The 11356-nt window shown below is 34.9% G+C and overlaps 1 protein-coding gene across 1 annotated transcript in view; it reads right to left on the bottom strand.

The window, feature by feature from the left end:
- Positions 1-424: 424 nt before the first annotated feature.
- The window catches only part of LOC135798531 (inactive dipeptidyl peptidase 10), a 67479-nt gene continuing 56547 nt past the window's right edge, over positions 425-11356 (bottom strand). Inside the window, 11 exon segments of the mRNA XM_065311389.1 lie at positions 425-1416; positions 2210-2415; positions 2657-2862; positions 2935-3087; positions 3389-3871; positions 3939-4183; positions 4247-4477; positions 5082-5457; positions 5522-5649; positions 5884-5978; positions 9304-9517. Coding sequence (XP_065167461.1) covers positions 1264-1416; positions 2210-2415; positions 2657-2862; positions 2935-3087; positions 3389-3871; positions 3939-4183; positions 4247-4477; positions 5082-5457; positions 5522-5649; positions 5884-5978; positions 9304-9517 — 2490 coding nt within the window. The 3' untranslated portion in view covers positions 425-1263.

The raw sequence follows: 11356 nt of genomic DNA, 5'->3' as shown, positions 1-11356 counted from the left end.
TATTACACTCGAGATTAAAAAGCTTCTTAAGTTTAGTGTTAAGTTGAGATATAGTCATTTTGCGGTTCTAATCGATAACAAAATATATATTTTCTAAATTAATTAATTAATGAAAATGAAAAACTACAGTTTAATAAAATTAGAAGCGGTATTTAAAGATACAATTCTCGATAAACATTTTATAGTTTGGAAGATTATTCTGATGTACATACAATATCTTCTTTTAATTACAATTATTTATTAGGATGTCCATGTTATACACAATCGTAGTAGGTTTATTGATAGGCCTGTGAATATTATCGGAAAATAACCTACAAAATGTTAGTTTTAACAAAATAATTTATGTTTAGCCTTAAAATATTAAAATTAATTATTTTCAAATTATTAAAGCGTAATTTTTGGTTTTGCACTAATAATTATGTAATCCTGAGAGTAAAAAAGTATATTACACTTAACAATTTAAAAAACATAACCACTAAACTTACTTAACCAATAATATTAGCATCAGCGTGTATAATTGGTTGTCTATCGTGAGTTTTTAGTTTAAAAAACGTAAAAATAAGATTTTTTTCAAGAAAACATACTGAATTGAGGTTATATACTCTCCAGAGTACAAAATAAAACAAATATACTTTTTTTTCTTGTTAAATTAAAACCTAAAAAAATGACAACACTGTAATTTTTATACTAATTTTAAATTTATATCATATGCAACCAGTTTAACTATTGCAGGCCTTCTATAATATTACGCGCAAGAAAAAATAGCTTTGAGTTTAGGCTCTGTGTCAGTATACTTATTGTCCTTTCCGAAACAAACACCTTCGATAACCTGGACATCCCTCACAGTGATTGCAAAATATGTCTGGAAGTTATAGTTGATTTTGTATTTTAAATAGAATACTTAAATCGACTCTCATATTTGCCTACTAGTTTATCTCGTTACAAAATATCTATAATTGGAATGTGTTTATCTCCGCCACGCCTGCGCATAATTAATACGTAATAATTTGCCCGTTAAATTCACTAACTCGTGATGCTATCACATACTTATTCCATACGAAATATTAAATTTAATTGGTCTATAGAAATAGATTTATAGATTCTCAGCGATTCACGTCCCGCGCATGCGCAAGTGTCTTAAATTTTTTGTTTTTCTTTTATATTGATATGCGGAGGAAAATCGGGCTACACGAAGCGCATGTTAAATTTGTGTCTAGGTGTGCTTGCGGGGGATGGATTAGCAACGTTGTGATTGGCGCTGTTTTATCGCAAGGACGCCGAGAGGAAAAAGTCGTTCGACTCGTCGTGCCACTCCTCCATCGGCGGGCCGAAACTTTCGTTAAAGAACTGATCGATCTCCTTATAAAGGTGTATCAGTGCTTTAGTGCCAAACGCGTGGTTTTCGTCCGGATACACCTGAAATGCAACAATTGAGAGCACTCCGTACAGTATCAGTTATCGTCTACAACGAAAGCCAGTTGTGTGTCAGTTAGATTTTTTGTAAATTGTGTTTTCAGGCCAAAAAGATATCCCACTCGTCCCTATCAACGCCGAAATACTCATTAAAAAACTGATCAATATACGTATAGAGATGCAATTGTGTTTTTGCGTCGAATGGTGCACTCTCGTCTGGGTACACCTGCAAATAATAGCACCAGTTATACACATCTTAAGTCCGCATTGATTTTTCATTGATTTTTTTTTTTTTAGTTTTTAGATTGGTGGCAGCTGCTTGCATTCTCTCTAGATAGACAATCATAGACTAAAAAGCGCTTCTGCAAATTTACACAACAATCACAAAGAAACAACACAAAACAGAAGAAGAAGTGGTGGAGTTAGCAAAAACTCGCATGGTAATTCTCAGAACCGCGTGTGTCAAACGTCCGCCGAGTTAATCAATCTTTTATGACTCGCACGAGACGTCTACGCGTACGAGTACATTGTGTTGAGTGTTCAAGTGTACACACAAAAAAGCCCTGCTTTTAATAGCAGATTGGTGTAGACAGATTGCAAAAAGGATTCATCATTCTCTTTTGTCTTCAAAGAAAATGTGTGTTTGGGTGTAACAAGTGTATTAATTAGTTTGTGCTAACTTTGCTAGTAATAGGCCATGAAATATTACGGAAAGTTTTAATAAAGTTATCGGGATATAGTACTGCGACCCTTTTTTACTTTGGCATGAGTTTGATTTGAAGTGGAAGCAACTTACGACTTGTTGGAAGAGAATGCCTTGTTCGATCATCGACTTGGCGAACATCATCGAATGCTGGGGATTGACGGTGGTGTCAGCTGTGCCATGGACTAACAAGTAGTTGCGATCGTTTAAATTTCCAGCTCGTTTTGTTAGGTCCGAATTTTGGTATTGGATTGTTTGCTCCGAAGGGAAACCGAAGTATTTTTCAGTGAAATATGAATCTGAAATAGTTTTTATTGGTTATGTTTGTGTTTAAATAGAGAAATATTTATATTTTGGGGAGGGTTTTTTAGTTTTTGATTATTTGTAGTTAAAAATGGTAAGAATAGTGCTAAAAATACGAAAATATTGGGCAAAAACCAAGAAAAATCAAATTTTTGTAGAAAAAGTAGTTTTTGTGAGGTTATGTTCCAATAAGCAAAATTCTTCGCAAAATTAATATCTAATAAATCCATTACTTACTATAATATAACCAATTGGTAATAGGTGATATGCTCACTGAACAATTGAGCACCTGCTGAATATCCTGTAATAACAACATGGCTGCCACATAACCTCCATACCCACTCCCAACCGCGCAGATTTTATCTCTGTCGATGAACTTATTAAAATTATCGCGTAAATAAGTCAGAACTGCAAGTTGATCTTGTACTTCAACTTGTCCAACTCTGCAAAGTAAATATAAAACATTTATAAGTTAAGTAACTTAAATTTAAATTTTGATTATTAATAATATTTACTTTTTAAATATCTCTCTTCGCATTTTTTCGCCCTGGAAACCACTCCCACGTACGTCAATATGAGCTACAACATAACTCCTTGTACTTGCTAGGAACCACGGCCATGAGAGTTCCCATTTTTCTGATACAGACTGAGAACCTGGTTTAGAATCCCTGTAAAATAAAATAAAATAAATTGATTAAATTCTATATTAAGTATCAAGTGTGCTAAATGGCACTTTAACAACGTTTAGCGACGTGCTGCTATCACAATTTTTTCTATTTCCACTGAATTTCAACGTTTAATTTTAATATTAGAACTTTTTATTTATATGTAAGCTCCACCCCGTGACTAAAGTACTTTAATCACGGTTTTAACTGTCTGTGACTAAAATACCACTTTTTGTCTCACAAAACCGTGAAAAAAGTGAAAGTAGAAAATAATAGTTTATTAATTTACATTAAAATTACTTACACTATCAAGATAAGAGGAAAAGCCACATCTTCATACTCTCTCAAAACCGGAGGAAGATGCAACATAACCTGTGCTTTATAAGTCTCATCCCTATCATCAATATCCACATGAAACTTTTTAATCCGTGGTTTCGACAAATTCCTAACTCTATTCCTCAACGATGACGACGAATCCAAAATAACCATACGGTAATTAGTCGCCGTTTCCACTAAAAACAACACCGGGATATCCGGTCCGAGACATTCCTGCACGTAATATCGAAAATTCCGGCTGAAAAACACGTTGTTATAGTCGCACTTGTAGTACAACAGCATCGTGTCGTTGAGCAGCGTGTCGTTCATTAAATCCCCATCGAATGAAGTGATGTTGAAGTCGATTTTCGGCTGGCAGGTCATACATGTCCACGCCTGAGTGGAATTCGTGTCGCCGATTTTGAACAAGTGTCGTACACCCGGATTCTCTTCATTCGTCGCGATGGCGTATCTGTAGACATAAAGTGCGTGGGATAATTAGAGTTTTTTTCGTTCGTTTTACACACGATTTGACGTACATCAAGTGGTTCTCTTCATCCCAGCCGATTATCCGCGTCACCTCGAACGCGCCGTGGGTGAGCGGGATCACGTTCTTCGAGGACAATTGGCAGACGTGCATGAAGTCGCCATTGTTGCCGTCCTTCACCGGGCAGCGTATTAGTGACTGATGGCCATTACGCGCGAATAGCGGGTGGAAAATCGGCTCGGTCCAGCCGCAATTATCTTTGTTGCTGGAGTCACAGCTGGCTTTTTCGATGTGAAACTGTGATGAGCGAAAAAATTTACATTTTATTGTTGTAATTATGCATGTGCACAGGATAATTACATTAGTGCAGTTGTAATTGTTGCTGCCTTTGCATTGAAGGATGACGGACGTATTCTGACGGCGATTTAGCCATACGACTGAAACGTCGTTATCGTTATAAAACCGAGCGCTCGTTAAATAACTGTCGGGTTCCACGCTATTTGTTGGTTTTATTTCGATTGCCGTGATGTATTTTAGGGATTTTTTTAGGTTTACTATCCATACAGATGCCACAGGATTGTTAGTTTCCACCTAGAATTATAAGAAATTTAAATGAATAATATTTTTAACAAGAAAAAACGTAAAAAACTTAAAAACGTGAAATTTTGCTTTTTATCTCAAAATGTTTGCGTTATTTGGGAAAACGTGCAAAGCTATCAACTCAATAATTTAGATATTATGGCGTATATATACCAGAACTAAAGTAAAATACTTTGCGAAAAGAAAAATAAAGTAAATTTAGAATAAATCACGTTTTACTGTTAAATAGCAAGTAATTTTTACGAAATTTCAGTTTTACGAGTTTCTTTCCAATTTTAGAAAGTGTTTTTTGTTATAACTTTTGGTTGGATATAATTACATTATTCTTTTAAAAACCAATCACCTATTTTTACAACAATCTATTGATTGCAATAATAAAAACTCAACAAAAATAATTTTAAAAATTCAAATTTTGGTCAATTTCACCAAAAACAAAATTAATCAAAAATCTTTCTAAAAAACCCTTTAATAACACCCCAAATAAAACCCAAAAAACCAAATTTTTTGCCTAAATGTTTACTTTGATGTCTAGTCATTACTAATCCGATTATTAACCAACCTCCGACCCCCAATCTCCAACTAACATTAATCCTACCTGCGGATACTTGACCGTTTTAATCTTGGGATATTTCTCGTGCGGATTCTTGCTGTCATACCACGGGTACTTGTAATCCTCTACCAAGGTGTCGTTAAAGCTCAAATACAAGAGATTCATGCCATCCGGCGAGAACCAAAGCGCGTGATCGGTGTGCAAAAGTTCACTCTCGTAGAGCCAGTCGGGCACGCCGCTGAACACCCCGTCAGCACCATTGCTAGTAATACGACACACGAGTTCCTTCTGCATGAAAGGTTTGTAATAGACGTCGTTTTCATAGACGAAGGCAATCGCCGATCCGTTCGGCGACCAGGTGGCGTACTGCAGATGCGGTGCATTTTCATCGGTTTCGTTCGGTGAGAGCGGCTTACGAAAACTGCACACGCCGCATAAATTAATAAAAATCACATTTCTTTGACTTTCTTAAACTATATTTATACCTTGTATTGCGGTCGTAGATGTAATACCGTGCCAATCGGGTGTGTTCGTAGATTTTGATGACGTCGGTTATGAGAAGCACGTACTTCAGATCGTTCGATATCTTGAAATCGACTGCGTTGTATTGTCTCTGAGCACAACAAAGTAAAACAGAGTACTTTAGAGCTTTGCGAGAAAACTAAAAACTTGTTTGCTGTAATTTGCTTGTAAGTTAAATTGGAAACTCGATTCAAAGCAAGGGTTTACCCGCAGGGTAAAACAATTTGGATTTATTTAATGTTGAGAAGTTTAGCAGCGCAAAGATTTGCTTATCGGTGAATCCAAGGCATGGAGAGCGTTAAGGAAGGTATTATTAATGACTTACAAATGTTACGTTCGTAACGAGGACTTCCGTCGTCAGGTTCTCGGCGTTGTAGAGCGTGACGCCGCCGTAACGATCCTGGTAGACAAATTCTGTGTCTGTAACAAGGCGGAGAAAAATAGCCGGGATAAGATTTTATAAATGCGACACATTCCTAGTGCGGTAAAATGTTGCTTTCTTGTGGTGCGGTAGTTTTTGTTTTGTTATTATTTTTTTCGGGGCCATTTCGCAGTCACGCTTGCTGATTCTTTAAATTTTTTTGCTCTTTGTGGATGCCAGGACGAGTATTGCGTTCTTTTGTGCATTAGTAACGTTTGTTCCGCACCATTTCTCCGAGGGTGATCCCAGATAACAAATATTACTAGTATTTGTATTACTAGGGAGAGAAAATGTTAAATTTTGTAAAAAATTAGAAAAAAGTGATTTTTTGCATATTTAAAGAAAAATAATGAAAAAAATTGAAAATTTTCATTGAAATAAAACATTTAATAATATATTATGTTGATTATATTAATTTGCTTTACAATAATTTACTAATAATAGCATTTCTAGCAAAGAAAACTGCAAATTGTCCAGAAAAATTAGAAAAAACGTGTTTTTCGCTAAGTTTCAACAAAATTCATAAAAAAATTTGTTGACTTCAATTAAAATCAAGTCTTATATTACGTAATGCGCTGTTTGTAATGATTAACTTCACAGTTACATTGTCATAATAAAACGTGAGTTGTTAGCGGGTGAGTTTTTGGCACAAAAGACCGCTCCATCAAATTTTCAACAGCCACCCACCAATGTAACGTAATTTGTCGGCACGAACGCGCCTAGCGCCTCGTAGCGTTTCATAAGAAGGAAGAAATCAAATCAAGCGAGCGCGCTGTCGTTCTGTCGTTTTGTTAGTCTTTACCTCAACTCGCAATTTCGGTAACTAGCTGGAAGCGAAATAAAGAATACAAAAATTTATCGTTTCATCGAATATAAAGCGATGATGGAGTAAATTATGTCATCAAAGGCAATAATTCAAGTTGGAACATCATATTTGTTTTTAACATCATGTTTTATTGATGCCCGGCGCCTCCACATTCGTAAATAATAAAATTTACTTAGAATTTTTTTAAATACAAATTAAAGTAGTATTTCTTTAAATTAAATACTAAATTTAATTTATATAAGTAATATGTTTAGTGAACAATTGATTTACGTTAGTTTCCTGGCGCCTCCACCATTTTAGACCAAAAAATAAATAATTTCTTAACCCAAAGTCATTACTCTCATGGAAACGTAGTATTCCTAAATCAATACACAATGTATAATAAATCACGCTGTAAAAATTCATTTAAATAATTTATTTCCAGGTTAAAGTCTTTAAGTAGCTGGAAAAGTGGTTGTCGCGACGATGTGTTGACATAATTCCCACGTGAAATTCGTTAATGGCCCGAAAGTATCCCACCCACAATGCAAATTACATGTAATAATATCAGGTGTTTGTTTACTTTTTGTGTGTGTGTGATTCTCTACGCTAGAAAAATATTGTTTTGGACTTGTGAAACATGTGTCGAGTTTATAAACGTCGTGCTAAAACAATATTTGTCGCATAAAAATAGAGAGGAGAAATATTGTAACGTAAACGGCGGAGAGTCTGAAGCAAAAAATAATTGTGACATGGGAATGAAAATAAATTTCAGGGTTTAGTGCAAAAATGTTTGTGTCAACGTCCTCGGGCGTGAAGGTTTTACAGTTTCAACCTTTCAGACGCATATTGTATGAATGTATGGGTGTAGGTATGGCGTGGGCAGTGCATTTTCTTTTATTGTTATATTTTGGGGAATGTGACTTTAACTGAAAGCATTTTTGCGTCCAGTCCCTTGTCGACACAAACTGTCGCCATGGAAAAGTTTCATTTAAGAGCGGGTTGCAGTAAAAATCATAAAAATAGTTTTTTGCCATGTGTTTCCGAAATTATTAAAATTTTATTCATTTCGCGATAAACTTTGTGTAAATGTAGTTTTATATTAATATTCTTGTTGAAGTGTAACTGCTCCTCTGTGTAATAACGAAAAAAATTAATTTCTAGCAATTATGCAATAGATTTTGTGCAAAAAATGAAATTTATAAAAGAAAACAATATTTATCTTCGTATTTTATGCATTTTTTAGTCAAAATTCATTAAAATCCTTTAAAAATTGCTAATTTAACTTAACTAAAGATTGGAAACTCTGACCATTATTGTTTTACACGATGTTTTTAATAAAAAAATCAGAAAAAATCATCAAAAAATACAGAAATTTCTCTAAAACTTCCCAAAAAAATTAAAATAACTCAAGGTTTTATGTATTCCTTTGAAGTTACGAGTCTATGGATTCCTCACAACACAAGAATAAAATGTATGCAATATCAATCGACCGTTTCCGTGATAAGTGCGCGGACAAAGACACCGCGTGGTGTAGCCATAGTAACTGCATCGATTACTTATCGTAATCCTGCGATGCCGAGGCACCTTCGGGCAGAATACCAATTCCGCCAACTTTCTTCCCGCTTGCCGAGCTTTTCACTCGCTGCTTGCATCTCCGGATTTAATTGTTTTCATGACTACTTTTTGTGTCTTTCACGGCGCCCATAATGGTGTGTTGATATATCACCGCGGTTATGTACAATCTATTTTTACAGCGCTATTACAAAACAATTCTGGAAAATAATTTTCTTCGCAGACTTAAAAATTCAATTAGTGTTTTGATTGTGTAACAATAATTGCAACTTCTAGGAATAGAATTTTTTAAAATTATTTCGAGATGAATGGTTCAGGTTTAATTTTAATTGGCGGAAAGCTCGATGAAATTTAGTGTTTCTATGACGTGCGTCAGTTTTCCAAATATCGATTTCAGAACACGCTGGAGTAAAACCCTTTCTTTCATCTCCCTGGAGCAGGAAGAAAGCTGGAAACTTTCACAAAAAGAAAGAATTTATCTTGGTTGAAACTGCGGCGATGGTCTGAGTCGAAGCTTAAGTTTTATTTGAGTTGAATCTTCTCAGGACGAGCCTTTAAGTTCTTTTTTCAATTTTTATTTCTATGACATATCTTTTCAGTCAATACGTGAAAGTATTTTTAGATAATCTCAAAATTTTCAAACCTAAACCAAATTTGAGGTTATTTTAGCTTAACCTCAATTTTCTTTCTCTCAATTGATTAAAAATGACTTCAGAAAACCAAATTCTGTGAAATTTGATTATTTTTTCATAGCATAAATTACAATTTGCTGCTTTTTTGAAAAAAAGTATTTCCACCTGCACGAAAGGTTAATTGGCTGTGCGAAAAAGGTTTTTTGGCTCCCGCAAGTGTAAATCTCATTCAGGTCTAAATGAGAAACGTGTCGGGGCGTAAATGGCCACCACCCGAGTGCGAGAAATTACGAATTCGAATTAGTGATTTACCTGAGATCCACGTGCCGTTGAATCACGCCGGCGGCGGCAGCTTGAGAAATATATCTTCGAGACTCGGCTTGCGACCTTTAACGCGCGGCCCCTCCTCCGGGGGTGACACCAGCACGATGCTAAACACGATCAGGCCCAGCACGGCGACGATCACCAGCAGCGCAATGAAGATGCCGCGCCAATTGCGCTCGCTCGGCGAGCTCACTGCCAACTCCTGCGGGCAACAAACAAAAACACACACGAATCAAATGCATGTTATGTAAAGTGCACTTTTGATTAAGAACTTAAAAACGTTAAAATGTTTGCGTCGCTTTGACCTCGCAAGTCATTACACTGCAATGACGTGTGAATCACCAGACGAGCACTTAACCATCCGAAGCGATTCTAAAAAGACTGATAAAAAGTCTATTCGGAATTTATTTCGTCCCGGCTGCAGCGTAGACTCGAACTTCACATACCAAAGCCACTCGGGGGATGAAATGGTGACTCATTCGTTGCGACGAGTTCAAAAACCACTTAACCACATACGACTAATGCTGATACAGGATAGTAATTTGAAATTTTGGGAGTAATTCAGTGCCAACGCCACTAACGGGCAATCAATCAAAATTTAATCAGCGCCGAATGCAGGATATTACCACAAGGAGTTAAACGCACTTGTAAATTAACTATCTATTGATAATATTGCTCGCAAAGTAGATTCAATCTAATTTGAATGAATTGTATTATATTTGGATGATGAGATACGCATGTTAATAAAACAAATATTAGATTTGATTCGTAGACAGACAAATTGGACTTTTATTGTTTGCTTATTTGGTTTTTTGGTTGAGATATCAATTGTTTTTTATTATGTACCTATTTGTATGAGGGGTAAAACTCTTGAAGTCCTGAAGCCGTAAAACTAAAATGGTTTTAGTGTATATTTCAAGATCTCTTCAATTTTACGAGTTAGGTAGCAGATTTATCCCTCAGGAGAGGAATGCTGATAAGGGGATTATTTATTAGTACTAAATTTTAGAAAATATAAAATATAACATCATGATATTTCGTTTTAAGCAGAAATTTTTGATTTTATGTATGTTTGTTCTTCTTTAACGTAGAAACCACTTAATTAAATTTGGTATAAATGGACATATAGATAGATTTTACTCTGGAAAGGGATATTAAACCCTTTTCACCAAGAAAATAATGTTTAAAGAGGGTAAAATAAGGGATGAAAGATTGAATAAGACATTTTTACAGAAAAAAAAATTAAAATTCGCATTTTTTACTTGATATATAGTAAATAATGAAAATAAAATCACGTTATACAATTATATACGCAAATTTAACAGTATTTGTTTGTTTGTTTCGCTTTCACGATTAAACTATTCAACCAATTTTAATATAATTTGGTATAACAATAGATTATGCTTTGGAAAAAGACATAAACAACTTTTTATTGCAAAAATATTACTCAAAAGGCGTAAAATATAGGATTTAATTATACTATAGTAGATTATGACACAAAACATCAAAATTATATTAATTAAACCTATTCTCCCAAAATAAGTTGTCTCTCTAAGCCAACAATAGATTTAATTTGCTGGGAGAGAACCCTTCGTGTATTTTCGGCGCTCCGGGCAAAAAAGACAAAGACTATATTCTCCTCTGTGGGATCTATTTAGTACGACTGATGATAGATATATCTTCACTCATTCTCTCCGCAATGTTCTGTAACTAACATGTTTACTTGATATATCGCGGCCGTATCATGTCTGCATCTGCCAGAAAACTCATCACTAAGCTGATTGTACTTTTTAAGCTGATTCTCATTTCATGTTCCAAGAACTAAAAGTACCCAGATTAAAACAATAAAACAATAAATCCTGCATAACATTTTTCTGTTTTCTAGTTTGTTGGTTGTGATGAAGATTATATCCTGCTAAAGTTTATTATTACTCTGCCTAAACTCATAATATATCAGAAACAGATAACCAGCACAAGTTGCGATCCATAAATCAAGGCGTTATAGTACTTAATGGAGCTAAAAATCAAAAGATACTAAAGT

Source organism: Atheta coriaria, unplaced genomic scaffold, assembly GCF_025399875.1.
Source record: "Atheta coriaria isolate IRGN ID8LTWV9N9 unplaced genomic scaffold, Caltech_Dcor_3.1 hic_scaffold_9_pilon, whole genome shotgun sequence".
NCBI lineage: Eukaryota > Metazoa > Arthropoda > Insecta > Coleoptera > Staphylinidae > Dalotia > Dalotia coriaria.
The sequence above is the reverse complement of the archived record's forward strand: the minus strand, read 5'-3'. Positions and strand labels throughout refer to the sequence as shown.